The 22747-nt window shown below is 32.8% G+C and overlaps 1 protein-coding gene across 3 annotated transcripts; it reads left to right on the top strand.

Annotated features, from left to right (window-relative positions):
• Positions 1–1646: 1646 nt before the first annotated feature.
• LOC132607310 (COP9 signalosome complex subunit 2-like) lies at positions 1647–11775 on the top strand. 3 transcript variants are annotated; one of them, XM_060321232.1, is made up of 12 exons: positions 1647–1801; positions 3781–3873; positions 5801–5879; positions 8339–8579; positions 8670–8744; positions 8844–8978; positions 9803–9990; positions 10383–10451; positions 10532–10622; positions 10699–10833; positions 11034–11146; positions 11407–11775. In XM_060321232.1, the coding sequence occupies exons 1-12, from the start codon at positions 1792–1794 to the stop codon at positions 11495–11497; spliced, it is 1320 nt and encodes a 439-aa protein (XP_060177215.1). In that variant the 5' UTR covers positions 1647–1791; the 3' UTR covers positions 11498–11775. The 3 variants fall into 3 exon arrangements, with proteins under 3 accessions (XP_060177215.1, XP_060177214.1, XP_060177216.1); XM_060321231.1 differs by lacking the exon at positions 1647–1801 and adding an exon at positions 1838–1907; XM_060321233.1 differs by lacking the exon at positions 1647–1801 and adding an exon at positions 1932–3683.
• The last annotated feature ends 10972 nt before the right edge of the window (positions 11776–22747 follow it).

Genomic DNA, 22747 nt, shown 5'->3' with positions numbered 1-22747 from the left:
CTTTTTTTTTAGCCGAGGTCTATCAGAAACAGTCTTTCTACCTCACAAAGATAGTGATAAGGTCTACGTATATCCTATCCTCTCCATACATCGCGTCGTGAAATTACACTGGGTGTGTTGTTGTTATTGTCGTCGTCTGCTTAGCTAGTGTCGGATTAATATATTTCGGAATGATCCACTTGGAAGATCTAAGGTTCCCGGACGATTGTCACTGATCTAACGCCGATCAAGTTCGACATATTTTAAATTTTATTTTATCACGTTTAATGATCATGATTTTATCCCTGAAGGGGAGAGGTGTTAGGAGTTCATTAGGACTAGATTATCCTGTAATTATCGCTCTTCTCGCCATTGTAGTACACATGATATATACAAAAACCTCTGACAAATCCAATGTTAATTGAGTCCTTATTATTATTTGCTGCTAATCAGCCCGGATCCGTTAATGAGAACTACTTTCTCTTTATTATTTTTGTTTGATTATTTATTTGGTTATTGTTTTTACATTATTTTTGTTACCTTTACATTATTAAATGATTAACTAGATTTGGTTAATCATATGTCTTATGGGGTTAATCTCAAATATTTGATTGCTGGCCTAACTAATTTTTAGGTTAAACGGTAACAAAGTGAAGAATGCAGATAGAACGCCTATACTCATTTAGAAACATCAAATTAAAAAGAAATCTGTATGTTGTCCAAACGGACCAATTAGTTTTTCCTTTTTTTTTTTTTAATGATTTTGAGACTATCAAACAGTCATCTAACTATTAAGTTATTGTCTTAAAATTAAATACTAAATAATTAAGATAGTTTATTTTCTAAATGTTTGAACATATAAAATCTATCTTTATTTAAAAATTAATAAATATAAATTTCAAAGAAAATATTTAATTAATATATTACCTTATTAACAAAATATATTAAGAAAATTATATGGCAGTTGAGATGGTGACAATTACTAGTGGTAGTTGCGTTTGTTGATTGAGAACAATATTGGTTGATAGTAGTAGTCGATGGTGATGGCAAATTGGCAATTGACAGTAGTGATTAATGTTGATTATTGATGGTGATATCAACTGATAATTGTGGTGGATGGTGACTAATGATAGTAATGACGGACTGATTTGTGGTGACATTGGTAGTAGTTATGAATAGTGAATGGTGATAGTTGATAATGGTGGGTGAAATCGATTAATTGTAAAAGTTGATGGAGTAACAGTGATCTGCTATATTTATAGAAATCATTAAATAGACATCTTAATAATATTAATTTATTTATATAAATCTTAATCATTTAGATATATTCAAATATTTAACCTTTAATTAATTAAAAATATATGTTTTTAATCCCTTCATGTTAAAATTATATTATATTTGACTATTTATAAAACTATAATACCATAAAATATAAATCAGCAATATAAAATTAACCCAACACACGAGTAATTCAGTGGGAAATAATTAATAATTGTAAAAAAACTATGATATCGACAAGCAAATAATCAGAAGTGCACAACATAATTGAATGCTTAATGTGCTCAGACTCAAGTCATATGGACTAAAATCAGAATTAATCAATGATTGAGAGACCAAAAATGTCATTAATCCACAATATAAATGTCAAATTGCAATAAATGCAAAGTTAAGATCACAAATTACAACTTAAAAGAAAAACAGAACAAGTATATAGCCTTTGGGCAAAAACAAGAAAGCACTCTGATTCTCTAACACTGACAAACAAATCCCTATCAAATCAATTCAAAGGGCTCTGTATTTATTCTTTCAATCATGGGTTCAGGTCAGAATTACAATTTTTTATTTCAAAAAAATTCGTTTAATTGTTTTTTTCATGGGAGTTTATTTCAACCATATTCCCATATTTCTGCTAAACTTGATCAGAATTTGTATGAAATAATTTTTTTGTTGTATATATAAAAAAAAAGATGACAATTTGAGACATGGGGTTTGGTTTTTTATGTATATACTTCTATTAATTGTATTTGTTAGATGCTGATATGGAGGATTATGGATATTCCCAAGTTTATGCTAAATTTGATCAGGATTTGTATGAAATAGTTTTTGGTGTATATTTACATTAAAAAGATGACAATTTAAGACATGGGGTTTGGTTCTTTATGTATATACTTCTATTAATTGTATTTGTTAGATGCTGATATGGAGGATTATGGATATTCCCAAGTTTATGCTAAATTTGATCAGGATTTGTATGAAATAGTTTTTGGTGTATATTTACATTAAAAAGATGACAATTTAAGACATGGGGTTTGGTTCTTTATGTATATACTTCTATTAATTGTATTTGTTAGATGCTGATATGGAGGATTATGGATATTCCCAAGTTTATGCTAAATTTGATCAGGATTTTTATGAAATAATGTTTTTGGTGTATATATACAATAAAAAGATGAAAATTTGACACATGGGTTTTGTTTCTTTATGTATATACTTCTATTAATTGTATTTGTTAGATGCTGATATGGAGGATTATGGATATTCCCAAGTTTCTGCTAAATTTGATCAGGATTTTTATGAAATAGTAATGTTTTTGGTGTATACATACAATAAAAAGATGAAAATTTGACACATGGGTTTTGGTTCTTTATGTATATTATTTGTATTTGTTAGATGCTGATATGGAGGATTATGGATATTCCCAAGTTTATGATAAATTTGATCAGGATTTTTATGAAATAGTAATGTTTTTGGTTTATACATACAATAAAAAGATGACAATTTGAGACATGGGTTTTGGTTCTTTATGTATATACTTCTATTAATTGTATTTGTTAGATGCTGATATGGAGGATTATGGATATTCCCAAGTTTCTGCTAAATTTGATCAGGATTTTTATGAAATAGTAATGTTTTTGGTGTATACATACAATAAAAAGATGAAAATTTGACACATGGGTTTTGGTTCTTTATGTATATTATTTGTATTTGTTAGATGCTGATATGGAGGATTATGGATATTCCCAAGTTTATGATAAATTTGATCAGGATTTTTATGAAATAGTAATGTTTTTGGTTTATACATACAATAAAAAGATGACAATTTGAGACATGGGTTTTGGTTCTTTATGTATATACTTCTATTAATTGTATTTGTTAGATGCTGATATGGAGGATTATGGATATTCCCAAGTTTCTGCTAAATTTGATCAGGATTTTTATGAAATAGTAATGTTTTTGGTGTATACATACAATAAAAAGATGAAAATTTGACACATGGGTTTTGGTTCTTTATGTATATACTTCTATTAATTGTATTTGTTAGATGCTGATATGGAGGATTATGGATATTCCCAAGTTTCTGCTAAATTTGATCAGGATTTTTATGAAATAGTAATGTTTTTGGTGTATACATACAATAAAAAGATGAAAATTTGACACATGGGTTTTGGTTCTTTATGTATATTATTTGTATTTGTTAGATGCTGATATGGAGGATTATGGATACTCCCAAGTTTCAGCTAAATTTGATCAGGATTTTTATGAAATAGTAATGTTTTTGGTGTATACATACAATAAAAAGATGAAAATTTGACACATGGGTTTTGGTTCTTTATGTATATTATTTGTATTTGTTAGATGCTGATATGGAGGATTATGGATACTCCCAAGTTTCAGCTAAATTTGATCAGGATTTTTATGAAATAGTAATGTTTTTGGTTTATACATACAATAAAAAGATGAAAATTTGACACATGGGTTTTGGTTCTTTATGTATATACTTCTATTAATTGTATTTGTTAGATGCTGATATGGAGGATTATGGATTTGAGTATTCGGATGAGGAGCCGGAAGAGCAGGATGTTGACATTGAGAATCAGTATTACAATTCAAAAGGTAATTTTGAAATTTGTGTTTGTATTTATACTGATTAATCAGCTACAACATCCCAAATTAGTTTTTTCCGCCATATGAATTATCTGTCTCCACAGTATACCTGTTTGAGTTTTTAGCCACAATTGTCCCTTATCTATGGGAGTAGGTCTAATTTGGCTCTTTGAATATAACCTTGAGCATCTTTAGTCCCTTAAATTTGCTAAAGTGGAGCACTTTTGGTCCAACTAACAGAATGGGCTTAAAAACTAACGGTGACTACCAAAAAGGCACGGCAAAAACCGACCGACCGACTTTTGACGGAAAACTCGATCGATCTTTTAATTTTTTTAAATAAAACCGACTGAGCTCGATCATTATTGGTATAATTTCATGCGTGATCAGCTATTTTGTGACATTGATCAATAGTTTATATATAGTTTGCAAGCTCATAATCATGTTCTACCTTGTCAAACAGCCTAATGTTGTCGGTTGAGTCACTGGTTATCCATGGCCACTACAGATAATCTTCTGAAAATATGGTACATGTGAAACAGATTAGCTTAAAGTTGAATTAGAGTGCACACACATCTTTCCATTAACTGTTTAAACTTTGATTTTGGTTAACTCTTACATAGATTCAATTAGGTTGTCCGGGACCATGGATAGTATTTATTGTTCTGGTACTCAAAATTCTTTTTCCCCATACTTTGCCTTTTATCACGTTTCCTATAACCTGTCTTCCTCAATGCTTTATCTCCATAGTCATTTAATAATTGAAGTGTGATGAAGACCTTTCAGTTTCTCGTCTCCGTTCCTACTCTACAACAACATACCCAGTGTGATCCCGCAAGTGAGGTATGGGGAGGGTAGGGTGTACGCAGACCTTACCCCTACCTTTGGTGGGGTAGAGGCTGTTTCTGATAGACCCTCGGCTCAAGAAAAATGTTTTCCAGTCCCCGTCCCTACTCTGTTCTTACTTAACACCATTATTTCCTATCTTGCCAAATAAAATGATTTCTACTTCCTGAAATTATTTTCCCCAACTTTGCTTAAATATAGAAGCAGGAAGGTCACTTCCTATCAACTTTTTTCTTAGTTTCTCTACTTAACAGTCTTGCTGTATAGTAAAATAAGGAAAACAAGAGAGAACTTCTTATTGAATCGAGTGGTTAACATTATGTACAAGGATTCTTATGTATAAGAGTTTGAGCTACACGTAATAATGAAAGTTTTCTAATTTCTCGGGATTCCAAATCTGCAATATAATCATTAAGACTTTCCTGCACAATATTCTTAATGATTCTCCTGACTTGATCATTCTCTTAACTTTTGACAAGCCTCCTAAATCTCTGGATCGTGAAGCAACTTGAGTTTGCTTTTCGTAAAACTTCAGAGAAAGGAAAAGGAATTATTCTCTTTCCTTTATTTGGTTCAGGAATGAAGTTATGAAATTTTATCTTTAACTCTTTTTATTCAATTAAAGAAGTTGGTCCAACAAAGTTACCAGTTCCAAAAACAAAAAAGAAAAGAAGTTGGTCCAACAAAATATGGCATTCTTCTGCATTAATTCCTCTTTCTCCTTGCAAACCTAATGCTGAAAATGATAATTATGCAACTTTGCTTTCCTTTCCCTTGCTTTCTCTTGGTTCCAGCAGAGGTTTGAAACAAATTTCATCAGAAAAATGTTTTCTAAAACTCTTGGTGAAAAAATTGAGATGTACTGGTAACATCATAACAAGGATGAAAATTTCATTACTGTACCTGTGATTGGGGCAGAGTTTTCTATAGGGGGGTGGCTAACTCAGTAACTTTTGATTATTTAAATTGAAGCTTTTCTTCATGTTGTACATTATTTAGTCATTTCCAGTATGACATACATTATAGTGACTATACTCTTATTCCTGCTTTCTAAATCTAGAGCTTCTTCTCTATTGCCCTGATTTTTCAGGTTTGGTTGAGACGGATCCGGAGGGTGCGCTTGAGGGATTTGCCGAGGTGGTACGTATGGAACCTGAGAAGGCAGAATGGTAATTTACAACCTTATGCATCTAACATTCATTCCAATGGTGGTACTAATTTTCTTTTAGAAATCAGTGTTGTTGGTTGCTTTCCCATACATAAAGTATGTTTCATGCACAATCTGGTTAATAGAAGGAAAAGTTTGTAGGCCGATCTAATCTATTGGTTGCTTAACATTCTAGGCCCAAGAAAAAATCATAGCTTTTCAACTGAGCTCACTACCTGGAAAGCATAAGTTGTTGGCTGGATTGTAATAGTTTCTCTAACGCTTGCTGCCCAAGCTATTTATAGTGGGACGCGACATGCCAAAAGAACTATCAGACACAAAACGAAAAGCCTAAGAGACCACAAAGAAGCTGGCCTAGATAATCTTCCAACCGAAAGTATCCAAGCAAATAAAGGACTTGATTATCAAAAAAAAAAAAAAAACTGACTTGATTACCGACAATGAAGTGCTGAAACAACAGTCAACTTTGTAAACAAAGTACTCTATGCTAGTGCCACTTAACACATTTTCTTGGCATAGCATTTATATCAAACAGTTAGATTATCCAATACATTCCCATTAATCGCGCATATTTCTTCCATAGGGTGTATTTTGAATAAAGCCAAAATGGATTTTGCGAATTGACAATTGAGTCACCTATTACAGGTGCACCGAAAAGGATTTGGTAGTCCTTGTAACAACTTTTAATTGCTTATTAGATCTCTTCCATGCTACCCATTTGCCTATCTTCAATTTCGGATTTACTCTGGATATTCTACTATTTTATGAACTAATCAAATAGAGCACCCATTGAGTAAAAGTTTGTCTAATTTTGTTACTGATGTCTTTTTTGTCTTTTAGTAACTCGAAACTTATTAAGCAAATCAACTAGAAAAGAGAGGCTGAAAACTAGTTAAACAATTCACTATTGTTACCATGTGTATGGACATCTTTCGGATAAACCACACCGAGCCTATTGAGTTCCCACATCGGTTGTGGGATGGGTATCTGGTCTCTTTATATGGTCTTAGGCAATCCTCAACTCATGAGCTAGCTTGTGGGGTTGAGTGAGAGACCCAAGGTCTATTTTATTTTCATGGTATAAAGCCGGACCCTCCCAATTCATGGTTTACTCGTGGGCCCCCTCTTATATTGTCCACGCTCCATGTCTGGTACTGGGTGTGCGGGGGTGGTGAGTTACCACATTGGTTGAGTGGTATCTGGTCTCCTTATATGATCTTGGGCAATTCAAGTATTCAACTCATGAGCTAACTTTTGGAATTGAGTTAGACTCAAGCTCCATTTTCCTATCAAAGCCTTTGGTCTGTGACATAGGATGGGGATGTTAGTAATGATTTGTATATAAGACATGACATAGCATTTCTCCCAGGGGCGGATCTACTAAGGAGGGTGGGGATGCCCTGCCACCCTCACACCTCGATCGAAACTCTCTCTCTCTCTATATATATATATATATGCGAGTATACATAGGATATAGATAAATATATAAAGTGGCACCCTGACTAACAAATGGCTGTTTGGTGCCAGTGGTCAAGGGCTGAAAGTTCTGCCCGCAGCGCCCGAGATCGATTACTCCATTTGTTTTTCAATAAACCGTTCTGCTTTCTAAAAAGTTTACAGGAGATTCGTTCTCCTTTTTCCTTACTTTATTTTCCTTGTTTCTTCTTTTCTTTCTTTTTATTTATTTGCTGTTGTCTATTGACTTTTTAAGTTTTATTAGTCCTTGCTTCTGTTTATAGTTTATAGTGTTTATTTAAGTTTTTATTTTGAGTCTCTAATTTGCATCTAAAGTGAGTTCTAATTCTAGTTTATTATTCTTGAGTTAGACGATAGCTCCGGAATATAAAAACTCGTCGAGGATAATTATAAATGAATAATATATTTTCATTGATATTAGTAATACTATTGAATTTTTATGCTTTGTTTAAAAACGTCATAACTATTAATTATTTCATTTAAACGATTTGTCTATATAAAGCGAAAATATGAATAATTTGAACTGTCGAAGCTCGAAATAAATAAAGTTGAAACCCAAAATAGTGTGGAAATCAGTTTGTCTATATACACGGAAAGACAAATAACTCGAACCGAAACTCAAAATAAATCGATTTGAAGTCCAAAATAGCGTGGCAATCGGGTTGTCTATAAAAATCGAAAGACTGAATAACCCAAACTGAAGCTAAAAATAATTTAAGTCGAAGCCCAAAATAGTGTGGCACCCGGAACCTCAAATTCCTGGATCCGCCTCTGATTTCTCCTAACAATCTTCTAGGTCTTGGCTCCTTGTTTTAGCATTATAATCCATTTGATCTGTATCAATGTATTTCTCTTCTTTAATTTGACTTTTCTTTAGGATATTGCATCATCTTCATCAGTCCTGTTTTCAACATTGAACTGGTTTTTACACTATTGATTTCAGTTGGACCATGGTTTATGATCTTCCTTTTGTGTCTTGATCAGGGGTTTTAAAGCTCTTAAGCAGACAGTCAAAATTCATTATCGTGTAGGGAGGTATAAGGAGATGATGGACGCTTACAGGGAAATGCTTACTTATATTAAATCAGCAGTAACACGAAATTACAGCGAGAAGTGTATAAACAACATCATGGATTTTGTATCTGGCTCCGCTGGTCAGAACTTTGGGTTGTTGCGGGAGTTCTACGAAACCACACTGAAAGCCCTTGAAGAGGCTAAAAATGAAGTAAGATAATACATGATTTGATTACAACATGTATCTGCTTCCTTTCCAGGGTGAAGAATATTTGCTAAAGAAATACTTTTTATTGTGCAGAGGTTGTGGTTTAAGACAAATCTTAAGCTTTGCAATATCTGGTTTGACTTGGGAGAGTATGGTAAAATGAACAAGGTATAGTGTCGTTTGGATATACATCCTTAGTTTCTCATGGATTATAGAGACTGTCATGGTTGACTCTTTTCTATATGCCTTTTATTTTATCCACGGAAGATTTTGAAGGAGCTTCACAGGTCTTGTCAAAAACCTGATGGCACTGATGATCAAAAGAAAGGGACTCAGCTCCTGGAGGTTTATGCTATTGAAATTCAAATGTACACTGAGACAAAGAATAACAAAAAGCTGAAGGTAAGTCATTTTGAGTAATGCTACTGCCTCCTCACTTTTATTTGATGATCCTAGGGAGATACCTATGGAATAACTTATCACAAACATATCATGAAGTACCAGTTAATATGCCACTTGTATTATTAAAGATTCTAGATGAACATAACAATTATCAACTTGTTAGATGTGCGTTTCACTTTATCTGATAATGTAATTTGCAAAGTGGGTTAACCCCTTTTCATTATAACAGCTTCTTTACGCTAGCCAGCTTCATCTCTTCTCTTCAATTATCATCTGCATTATTGGATTGGTGGTTTTAGTTTCTCTTGCCAACTGCTTTTTCCAAATCAATATTTTTTGGCTATAGGCGATAAGTACGTTATGATATCATTAAAATCATAAGCAATAGGTATCTTATGGTTGTACCTATTTATTTTGTTGATCCAATTATATCTTATAATACTGAATATCAAACATGTATCATGACATCCTTGTAAACACATGATTTTTACAATTCCGAATTTTTGTGGGTCATATTAGGTGATGATTTTAATATTGTTCTTGGAGATAATTATACATTTATTTAAAAAGAGCTTTAAGTCAATTTCATCTTTTTATGCTAAATTGTTGTGTCATACTATCATAACTTGATTTTCTTGTCTTGTGAAGTTAAGTGAGGTGTCTAGATTATTTTTAATAATTATTTATATAAGCAGTGGATTATTGTTCACGGTGATGAATGGCCCAATTTTACAACTATGATAATTGGTAAGTTAGAAATATAACTTGTTTCAGCTCTTAAATTTATTTTCCTTTGACATCTCTGGTAAAATGCTTAATGATAGGAATTGTATGGGAAGGCTCTTACAATCAAATCAGCTATCCCCCATCCTAGAATAATGGGAATAATTCGTGAGTGCGGTGGGAAAATGCATATGGCACAAAGACAGTGGGCAGAGGCAGCTACTGACTTTTTTGAAGCTTTTAAGAACTATGATGAAGCTGGTAATCACCGGCGCATCCAGTGCCTGAAGTAAGTTAAAAGCTACTTTATAGTTGTTTCTCTTATTCTGTTCAGATCATTACAAGACCTGTCCATTGGTGACTAGAGCTCTTGCAATAAAATAAATTTGTTAATTGGTTGAATAACTAATAGTAATAGTTTGGTAGACCTCTCTCATACTACAGAGAATATACCTCGGAAAAGTAATTTTATGCTTGGTAATAGTTTTGTAGGCCTCTCTAGGAACTTTAATATTTATCAACTTAAAAACGTATAAAAGGAGAGCTCCTTGCACCTGAGTTTGAGGATATGAGTCTGCTCTGAGATTTCAGCATTTTCACACTCAAAAGTTTTTTTTTTTTTCTTCCACCATCTTCACTATGTTGTCTCACTTGTTAAAATTCATCTTTTTAACATTGCAGATACTTAGTACTGGCCAACATGCTTATGGAATCACAAGTGAATCCATTTGATGGGCAGGAGGCAAAACCGTATGTAAACCTCTATTCGTTATGTAGTTTATTATGCTTATTTTGTTTCACTATTCTGACTTAGCAAGATCGTATTCTAGGTACAAAAATGACCCAGAGATCTTGGCCATGACAAATTTGATTGCTGCATATCAACGAAATGAGATATTGGAATTTGAGAAAATCCTTAAGGTGAGGATTAGTAAGGCCCTTTAATTGGTTTATCATATCTAGAAAGGGTAACACATGGAAAAATGGGTTTTTGCAGAGCAATAGAAGAACTATCATGGATGATCCATTCATTAGAAATTATATAGAGGACTTGTTGAAGAATATAAGGACTCAAGTGTTGCTGAAACTCATTAAACCATATACACGGATCAGGATTCCTTTCATATCGAAGGTACGAGTAATTCTCATGCCATTTACAATATTTAAATTATAGTTCTCCGCTCTCTTCAGTGAATGAAATTAGTATTTCGTGTTCTTTTCGTTTCCCCTGTCGAACTTTTGGAGTCAAGTCTTTAGTCGGTTGTTTCCTGCTTATATGTATCTGAGAAATCCTCTGTTGAACTGAAAGTTGTCATGTTCATCTGCATTCAGGAGCTCAACGTACCAGAAGATGATGTCGAAACGTTATTGGTGTCGTTGATATTGGATAACCGGATACAAGGTCATATCGACCAAGTAAACAAATTGTTGGAGCATAGCGACAGGTTCTTCCCCTCCCCCCCTTGAGTTTAAGTTCTATGCACTGCGGTGTAAAAAGTCATATCACATATACAATAATTACATATAAATCTCTATGATAATCATTTATCTGTAACCTGATAAAACATAATTAACTTGCTGTCATATGTTAAACTACTCCGTCAGTGTATTTAACTTAAACCTCTTTACAACTTTTTCTTTCTCTCATATTTTGACTTTCAACTTTAATTTTTTGATCTACTTTATTGAATATTTGCTACTGCAGGTCAAAGGGGATGAAGAAGTATACAGCTATAGATAAATGGAACAAACAATTTCACTCTCTTTATCAAACCATTAGCGATAGAGTGGGCTAAAATCTGAGTTCCATTGAAGTAAGAGTAGTGTTTTTTTGTTGCTAGCAATGCATGATTAGCAGCAAGTTACAAATAGAAAGAAGGACAAGAAGAAAGAGTACTAATTTTCTCCTGTCTATTTATGTTTTCGACTTTACAAATTTAGCTCTTTGTATTTCCATCCTCCTATTCAATTTTTAGGTTGAACTCAGAGAAATTTTAAGAATAATGAGTACTTGCTTTGATGCCATCTTTTCCAAGTTGTGAGATGAGCTTATAGAAATTGATTTTTTTGCCAAGTTGTGTGGTATCACTATTTTTTAACTCCGCTATACAAGCGGTAAAAATTTACTCCCACCCGGTATTTAGATCAAACCAATGAATGCAAGCATGTCATCCGCAACACACATTTCTCACTTAACGGTGATTGCTGGAAGTGTATTGTCACTTTTAAGTTTTAACTGTTAAGGTTAGATTGCATAGTTTGGTGTAAACACCGGATACGGGTAAATGTTCACCAGTATATGCTTCGCCAATCATGGCTGATCAAAAAGTCAGATAAGGAAAGGTTGTGGTAGGTCGACGTGAATATAGCAATATAGACCTCATTTACCTTAAAACATGAATGTAAAGAAAATGCCCTCATTTGGATTCAATAAAATATCAAAATTAAGAATGAGAAATCAAATTTTGGGGCTATTTTTCAAAAATTAAAGGGAACTCATTTTAAAGAGCATCTTGTCTTTGAAACTAATGATAGAATACTTTAAGATGTTCGTTAAAAAACTTTTATGACTCGATTATCTAAAATTAGCTATCACATTCTTCATTTTGAGAAAATATGTAATTTGAAAAGTCAATACCTTAGTTATCATCTTCCGAGAGTCAGGAGCCTAAAGGGCATAAAAATACACGGCATAAACCAAAAGGGGGCTGCCTTTCATTTATATACCAAAACGGGTATAACGTGGACTCCTCCACGTTATACCCCAATTTTTTTTTTTGCATTGTCAGAGAATCACAACAAAAATAAAAAATAAATAAATATTTAATGGTATAACGTGGACTGATCCACGTTATACAAATAATTTTGTAACGTGGATCAGTTCACGTTTTACAAATATATGTTGTAAAACGTGGACTGATCCACATTTTACAACATATATCTGTAAAACGTGGCACTGTCCACGACTCATAAAATTGTTGCCCTAATTTTTCTCCTTTCTCCTCCGCCTCTTCCTCCATCCTTTTGAAGTTACAGAATTTCTTCTTCGTCTCCGTCTCCTTCTCCTTCTCCTCCATTTATTTTCTTTTTAAACCCTGCGTTACAGTCTAATTTTTGGAGCAACTTCTTCATCAAAATTTTTTGTAGCTATCTAAATTAAGGTATTTTTTATTTTTTCTAACTCATATAATATTGTATATTTATAGTAGATGTAGGATATCTGTTTGTCTTATATATCTTGATTGTTATTTTTTATTTGTGTTATTTTAATACCTATAAGATATCTGTTTGTCTTATTTGTGTTATTTTAATTTGAACTTAAGATATGATTGTTAGAAGCATTATTATATAAAAGGTCCGATTTGTTTAGTAGCACTTTTGAAAAAATTTGTTGTTATGTTATTATTTTTGTGGATTGTTATATAAAAGATGTGAATAACTAATTGTTTTTCATTGTACCTTTAATGTGATATTTATATAGCCAGAAAAGTGAAACTTAATTGATGTCTCACTAGCCCAAAAAAAAAGATACATAAAATGTCATGATAATGCTTTATTATATGGGACCAAAGTCTATGTGGGTGGACAATTATTTTGTCTATACCTTATAGGTATTAATGTGGTCCACTATCAGTGGTTTCTAAATAAGGCGTATGGAAGTTGGCTTTATCTAGCCAGTGCATATTTGTTCTGCTAAAATTGGAATAATATTTTTTTTAATAGTAAGTTACTCCAAATAGCTTGATCTGGACTTCAATTTTTTTTTCTAAGGTATGGAGCTTCCACGAGTATCCCTACATCCGGGGCCAGAAGTGTACGATGTGTTAACACTCCAGGAGAAGCATCAATCACAAGCTGTGTGGGATGGTGCCTTGAGAGGACCGACCGGATGCCGGTTTCCACGCCGGGCGGATACCGAATTTTGGAAGCATGTGAGGCGTCATCCTTTTCATTCTTGACTACTTTGGCCTGTGTGGATTTAGGGGAGTAGTAGAGGTAGGATGTGTATCATATGATTGGACAGTCATCACTGCACTTATAGAGAGATGGCGTCCTGAGACGCACACCTTTCATCTGCGTACGGGTGAGGCGACCATCACATTACAAGATATTGAGCTCATGTTTGGCATGGTTGTTGATGGTAATCCCTTGAATGATGTTAATTCTAGAAATATAAGTATTGTTGGGTGGCAACAATTAATCCATGAGTTTACTGGTTTTGCACCCGGTCTGGATTGTTTTAATGGTGTTAGTAGGTTAGAAGTAAATAAATTAATTGAATATATTAGAGGCTTTAATAAAAAGTTCCTCAATAGTGACCTTGAGAAGCTAATGTGGTTGGCGGCTACAGAGCACCAGAAGAAGAAGTATAAAATGAGGATGGAACAAATCAAAAGAATGTCACCTCCAGCGCATCTGTGGTTAAAAGTTCTTCCGGAGGAGAAATGGACATTACATAAGGACAACGGTTATAGGTGGGGGGCTATGACAACGAATGTCTCCGAGTATTACAACGGTTTATTGAAGAAATCTCGTGGATTGCCTGTTACTGCCATGGTCCGTTATACGTTTAAAAATCTTGTTGATCGGTTTGTTGAGAGAAGCACCCTTGCTGATTTGTTGATTGCGGATAAAAAGTTTTGGTCGTGCACTGTTGAAAAGAAGTTTAATGAATACTGGGAGAGGTCCCTAAGGCATACTGACATGCAGCAATACAATGTAGCTGAAGGGGTCTTTGAGATTCTAACATTTGCACACAAAGGTAAGGGCGAAAATATCCATAAAGTCTCTGCCGAAGGGAAAAAGTGTTCGTGTGGGAAGTGGAGAAACTACCATATGCCATGTTCACATGCAATTAAATTTTGTGATATCTGCGGAATTCAACCAAAGACCTATGTTAGCAAGTACTACAGTTGCAGGTTTTACAAGCAAACGTACAGTGGAAAATTTTCACCTTTGGGTGATAAGGCATATTGGTTACCTTCTCCCTTCAGTTTAATTGCAAACACTGAATACGAGCGAACTTCAGGAGTGCGGACTACAACTAGAAGGAGGAATGAAATGGATATAGCTCCTGCTCGCATGGCTAGAAAGTGTAGTGCGTGCAAGCAAACAGGTCATAACAAGAATCGCTGCCCCGACAGAAATCAGTAGTTGTTGTTGCTTGTTGGTTTTTATGTTTTTTCTTAAGTTGTACGATCGTTGTTTCCTTATGTAATCTTCCAAGTTGTACGATCGTTGTTTCCTTATGTAATCTTCCAAGAATATATAATACGTCTTGTGTCGTTTAATAGTTAGTATGTAATTTAACATTTACTGCTCAGTTAATGTGTGACGTTTATTTAACTTATATTTTATTTTTTATTTATGTTCGCATATATAACACATATTTAATTATTGCATGTGTTAAAATATTTATTTCAGTTAATCACTAAAATTAACTATATGCTTTAAAAATTAAAAAAATCAATAATTTTTTTTATTAAAAACACAGCCGAATATGATTTAAATAGAGGCAACGTCTTACAAACTATTTTGTAAAACGGTGGGGAGAAAAATATATATTAATGGTATAACGTGGACTGATCCACGTTATACAAAATTATTTGTATAACGTGGATCAGTCCACGTTATACCATTAAATATATATATTTTTTTTTATTTTTGCCGTGGTTTTCTGACAATGCAAAAAAAATAATTGGGGTATAACGTGGACTCCTCCACGTTATACCCGTTTTGGTATATAATTAAAAGGCAGCTCCCTTTTGGTTTATACTGTGTATTTTTATGCCCTTTAGGCTCCGGACTCCATCTTTCGACTTAGTTGACACATTGAGATGTCAATAGAGATAGTAGAAATCATTTGGGTTCAATAAAATATCAAAATTAAGAATAAGAAATCAAATTTTAGGGCTATTTTTCAAATATTGAAGGGAACTACATGTTAAAGAACATCTCGTCTTTGAAACTCATGGTAGAATACTTTAAGTTGTTCTTTAAAAACACTTTTATGACTCTATTATCTACAATTAGCTATCACATTCTTCATTTTGAGAAAATATGTATTTTGAAAAGTTAGTACTTTAGTTATCCGACTCAGTCGACACATTTAGATGCCAATAGAGATAGTAGAAAAGTGAGTCCAAAGTGTTTGAGTCTCGTAGATTATTATTTTTTAAGAGCAATTCGGCATAAGCTATGCACAAAATCTGGAAATACATCAACAAAGAAAATAGAATTAATGAAGGTTACAAGTTACAACTGACACGTATGACAAATGTGAACATATACATTGCAAAATCTGGAAATGCATTCAACAAAATAGAATAATTAATGTGACAGTGTGACCGGTGTGAACATATATATTTACAAAATCTCAAAATTCATCAAATGAACGAATTCATTCAACGGAAAATAGAATTAATAATAAAATTAATGTGACAGTGTGACTGGTATGAACATATATATTTTCAAAATCTCAAATTCATTAAATCAAACTAATCCTAAGTTCCTAACATCCCTATAAACTTGAAGTTCCTTCTCCATTTGCAGAACGTCACAAACAACCCAAAAATGGTAGGAATTTATATCATGAAAGCTAAGACCACAAAAGAAAGCAGTACTCCTAATGTTACTGCCATACCATTGGATGTTGATTGTTACAAACTCATTAATGAGTGTTGTAATCGTATGTGGCTTTGTCCCAACTCGAATGGTTTTGGTAAAGATACGCCAATAGTTGGATAAGTTATTGGAACCTAAATTGTTACTACCTTGTACTTCTTCTTGTTTAAGCTATATAAGCAACAAGAAATGTGACATTTTACTCTTGTAATGTGTACTTTTATCTTATAAAATCTTCCCTTCCATTTTATTTATCACTCTCTCTTTAAAAATCAGTAATTAGTTCCATTAAAAACTTTTATTTTTCTTGACTACTGTTAAAAGGTAAAAGCGACAAAAAAATTGGACAAAAAAGGATTATAGAAGAAATGTACTTAAAAAAGACACACAAAAAATTAGAAGAACATATGAATACTTGCTTTGATGCAAACTTTTCCTAGTTGTGAGATGAGCTTATAGAAATTGATTTTGCCAAGTTGTTTGATGTCACTAAAATTTTTTATCCTCACCCGATATTTAGATCAAACAAACGAATGCAATCATGTCTTTCACAACACATTTTTTCACTTAACCGTGATTAAGTGATATGTATTTTCCACTTTAATTTTTTAACTGCTAAGATTTGATAGTATAGTTTAGTGTAAATACCGCATACAGGTATATATTTACCTATATAAGCTTCGCAAATCATGTCTAATCTAAAAGTCAGATAACCGAAGAAGATTATGGTAGGTGGACGTGAACATGGTAATAGTCTAATTTGATTAATATGGGTACATAAATTTTGATGGTTATATTTATAAGGGGAAAAAATGATTGAATAAGTAATATTCACAAATAATTGAACATTTGAAACATGGAATCACTTTGAAGATTAATGGTCCAGTTACCAGTTAATCCACTTGCCATTATATGCTCATTATTTCCCCAATCAACCTACTTTTGGCTAAAAAAAAGAAAAGCAAACGATGCCAAAGTTAATTGTCTAATCCCACCGATAGATGAAACGAAATAAAGTTCTTGTCAAATGGTCTCTTTACCAACTTGCAAAATCCAAACACTTATTTGGAAGAGATTAGATGCTTCAAATTAGTCTTATAAATTATTCTTTTTCTTTTTTAAATTGAAAAGGTCTAAATTTGTCTTTACCGTATTTAAAAAGGCTTAATTTTACCTTTAGATATATTTTGAGTTTATTTGTGTTTTTGTGTTAGCAACGCATCTTGCCGTTATCATTGGCATTAACAGGGCTCCAACTTGAAATAAGTACTCCAAGTGTCAAAGCACTTCGAGAAAAAATGTTTAAATTTATCTCTTTACTTTTGACTATGAAATAAAATTACCTTATGTTATACTTTATATTGGAGCTCCATTAGGATCAAGCGCAAAAACAAAGCTTTTTCCTAATGGCTGATTAAGATCATACTCGAAGTATAATATGTGGCAAAATTATTCAATTTCTGACAGTATAGGTGCAATATTGATTCTTAATAGAGTTATAATCCCTTTTCTTTTTTGATTTCTCATCTAGTGTTCGACATCCACTTTGAAACCCGACTAATTCGAATTCATGTTGGGAAGTCTTACTTAAGGGATGCAATGCTCCCTACTAAATACGACTTCATTCTCAAAGCTCAAATCCAACATCACTAGTTAAGAATATAGAAGTTCTTATCGACCAACACAATACTCCTTAAATAACAACTTAACATATCCTGAAATACCTCAAACCCCAAACATAATACTAAAATTCCACCATCTACAATTACCAAAAAAAGAAGAAAAAAAATCCACCATCTACAAGGAAATTAAAATACAACATACCTCCACATTTGCACGTGGCATATTTGTCCACAAAGAGTCGAGCAACGTGCATTCGATATGGCACTACAACAAACTTTGCATAAATACAAAATCTCGTATTTTTTCCTTTTAGTATTTCAATAAGTTAGTCTAAAAAATAATGATTAGATAATTTAAAAGGAAAATTTAGACTATTCGCTTCTAGTACTCTGAACCACCGATCCAATTTGATGTTGAAAATGGGACAATTAATAGGAGGTGGACATGAATTAATTGATATTTAAAAAAAAGTAATATTCGAAGTTAAGTTTTAAAAAAAAAAAAAAAATGGTCAAGAACACACTTCAAGTATCACATTTTTTTTTAGTTTTCTACCTAAACTATTATTAGGTGAAAACTCTTGCAAAAAATTTATTTCAGGTTTAGGTGCCGTTTGGCCATAAAAATTATTCACTTTTTTCCGGAATTTTTTTTCACTTTTTTCCGGAATCAGCGTTTGGCCATGAAAATTCCGAATACAACTTGAAGTTGTATTTCGGAATACCAAAAACTCAAAAAACTTGTTTTTAAAAAAAAAAACACTTTTTTCACTTTTTTACAACTACATTTCACCAAAAACTATAATTTCAAAAACTATGGCTAAACAAAACTCCAACTCCAAAATTTCAAAAAAAAAGTGAAATTCTTTTTGGTATCTGTGGACAAACGGGGCCTTAAAGTTGAAAAAATGGGTCAGTTTGCTAGACAATCACTTATTTGAAATAATCTCAATTATTAGTTCAAATTTTTGCAACCAAGTTTTTTAAAAGAAAAGAAAAATGCAAGATAATAAAAAGCTGGCAGGGCCAACGGCTAGTTTTTGAAGAGGATGGTCCAACGGTCAATAAACGAGCCCAAAAGTGTCGGCAAATTTGAAATTCGAGAACAGTGTTTGGTATGGCCCAGAACCCGATATTCGGACCTTTGAATTAGCAATATTAAATAAAATACCTACTTTTCTTTATTAAAAAAGGAAATAATATGCTAAAATTATACTAAGAAAGAAGACAAATGCTCTTCATAATCAATCAATAATACTAATAAAAAAAAAGGATGATGTAATTATTAATACTTATTCCTAATAAAGATATAATTTGTTTTGTGGAATTAATCCAGGCAGCTTTTGTATGAGTCAACAACCAAGGACTTAATTAATATCATCCTTATCCTTATAGATTAGTTATACATTACTTTAGTATTCTTTCTTAATGATAAAATAATTTTGCCTGTCACTGTAACTAATTGGAATTATATATATTTAGGATCTTTTTCATCAAGAAAAGAAATTGAAATTTTTATGCATTCATGGACTTGTACCTCTAATTAAATATATATGGTTTATTTATTTAATTTAGAAATATCCTTTGAGCTTGGGTAGTCATGTTGAGGAATGCTCCATCTACAGAAGCTCATTCTAAACAGGTATACAATATTAACATCATTCAAGTTGAGATGCGCACAAATTAATTTGAATACTATTGATAATTCAAGGATATAATTTAAAATATTATAATTCAGCATATCCACAAGATGAGTGTTGTAGAGACATAAATACTAAGATGCATGTGTGATTATATAAAGATTAAATAAAATAAAAATGACCATATTCACCAAAAGGTGCTAAATAGCATGCGATAAAACATGTGACGGTCGTTTGAGATGGTTTGAATTAGTGTTTTGAAAGGCGTTTTCCGGGCGAGCCCTGGGGGGGGGGGGGGGGCGTACCAAAAATGCCCCAAGGCGATGGGTAGGGGCGAAAGTCCCAAAAAGCGTACGCCCAGGCGTTTGAGGCGAGTTTTTTTTCTGTTGGGGCGTAAGCCCAGAAAACTTCTTCAAACTAAAACGAAATTTGTTAAATAAGTTCTTAGTATAATGCCCAAATTCTCAAAAGTCAACATGTAATCACTCAAATGTTTTAAAAAGGAACTGAAACATTAGATTTAAAAGTCAAGACCTTTTTTTATTACTAGAATGCCTAATATATGTTCTTTTCCAATTATTTATCTTGTCTTCTACTATCTCAAAAAAGTAACGAGCAGTCACTTGTACTTGTAAGTAGCGTATAATAGATTGTTCTAATTAGTTTTTTTCATGGGGGTGGAGCATATATATATATATATATATATATATATATATATATATATATATATATATATATATATATATATATATATATATATCACTTATTTATAGTTTTCTTCAAATTTTTACGTTATTTCACCTATTTAAAAGTATTTATTATAATTATATCATTTTATAAAATACTAAAAATTAAAATCTCATGGGGCTTACGCCTCACTGAGGCAGACGTAAAACGCCCCGCTTTACGGCCTCGCCTTTTAAAACACTGGTTTGAATGTGTTCTGTGTCAACCTAATGATGCACCAGTTTTAGGTGTTTTAACTATGGTAAGTGAAGAAATTAGCATGGAACGAGGTAGCTCTAAAATCACACGAAGAGAAGCTGTCTTGAATTACCTACAAATCCTTTGTATCAATGCAGACTAGCTACAACAACAACAACAACAACATACCTAGTGAAATCTCACAATGTGAGGTCTGGAGAGGGTAAAGTGTACGCAGACCATACCCCTATCTCGGAAGACAGGGAGGCTGTTTCCGAAAGACCCTCGGCTAACGCTAGGATATCCACTAGTTGAGAATATGTATTATTTAGCACGATAATCATACATAATGAGTTCACATAAAAGCTGGAGATTCATATAGTCAATCAGTGACGGATCCAGAATTTTTATTCGGGGGTCCGAAAAAAACAATAAAAGGTAAATATAAAAAACAATATTGTTGATAAGAGTCGAAACTAGAATGTTAGAGACAATTTTGAACACCTTGGACCGCTCGAGCTAATCTTTTGCATTTGTTCGAAGTATTCAAAAGTTAATAAATGTACATAAACATAGAAAATTTACCTTATATATACACTGTAATTTTTTGCCGAGAGTGTTATGAACCCTCGACTCCCTCTAAATCCAACCCTGTAGCCAACCCCACTTGTTTGGATTGAGAAATTATTGTTGTTATGTTTAACTTAAAATATTTACAACAACTACAGGCCCAGTATATTTAACATTGAATTTTTTTCTTAATAGATAAAATTTTAAAAAGTACAAGCTACCCAATTATTTGTTCATAGGTGGACCAACAGGCACTTTTGTCAACGGGGTGTGATATAATGACCATGCCAACTACTTTAGATATCCCTATCGAATTGGCAAATAATTGGCATTGGCATAGCAATTTATCGGATAATTTTAAATTTAAAAATCTTTTTTTCTTTTTTTATGACATGGGAACCCGCGGCCGCTATTCTTCGGGTGCGCACAGGATAAACCCAGCTCCTGTGCAATAGCTCGCAAACCACACAGAATAGGTAACCCGCACTACGCAAGCCTCGTGCGACGAGCTCGACCCAGAAATCAAATTTCCTGTTGTCGTAGGCAGGGTATTCATAATCAGCAATTAAAAACCTCTTTATAATCTAGGGTATTCATAAAAGGATTATCTGTGATTACTAAGATGATTTATAGGCTTTTACATAAATTCTAGTTCATGTGATGTGTTCCTCTATACAAAGAAGGTGGGAGTATTTTATTTTATAAATCCCAATTATTAAGGGGTTAAATTTAATATTCGAATCTTTAGGAAAAACAAAATGAGACACAGCAATAAAACATGCTTACGGAAATATAAATTTATAAAATCTAATACAACCACTTTCAACAATTATATTTATACCATAAAAATATAAAAAAGAAAATGTGGATCTATTATCACTGAAACTAAAAGCACTTTTTACAAAAGTAATTTAACTAGAAATATTTTACAAAACAATTAAAGTTATTCATAAGCTCAGATTAATCTTTTAGAAATTTCGGACGATCACATACTAATGTCGTTACTACATTAATTTGAGTATTAAGGATAATAGAGTTCTCGAAAGGATCAAGTTCTACCTTCTCGTATAAAGTTTTACGCTTTTATCTCAAGCTTCATTCCCTCTTTCAAGATTTTTTTCTTCCTGGAGATTTCTTCGGCCAAGAAATGTTGAAGTTGCATAGATTATTTGTATTGTATCTACTAGGTATTCATGTATAAATTTCAGGAATGTAGACCTAGCTGACCATCAGGTGAAACACGATCTATCTAGAAATTTTGGACCAGAATCCACTTTCACCATATCAACAACAACAACAAGCCCAGTGCAATCCCACCATGTGGGGTCTGGGGAGGGTAGAGTGTACGCAGACCTAACTCCCACCTTGAAAGGTAAGACGGCTGTTTCCGAAAGACCCTCGACTCAAGAGAGGAAAACTTCATAAACCCCACTTCATAACTAAAAGAGCTAAATTAAATATCAGATTTTACCCTTTATATTTTCTTATTGAGATTAGTGGTATAGTTTATTGAAGTGGTACAAGAATCAAATTTCATCAAAGATACCTCCATTTTCTTTCTTTTTTTCTGTTTTTTTTTTTCTCTTATTCACAAGCCTACCCTCTGAAATAAAAACAAAAACAATTATTTTCTCATTTTTTCCTTATATTCTATAGTTTCCTCTCT

Source organism: Lycium barbarum, chromosome 8, assembly GCF_019175385.1.
Source record: "Lycium barbarum isolate Lr01 chromosome 8, ASM1917538v2, whole genome shotgun sequence".
NCBI classification, from domain to species: domain Eukaryota; kingdom Viridiplantae; phylum Streptophyta; class Magnoliopsida; order Solanales; family Solanaceae; genus Lycium; species Lycium barbarum.
The sequence above is the reverse complement of the archived record's forward strand: the minus strand, read 5'-3'. Positions and strand labels throughout refer to the sequence as shown.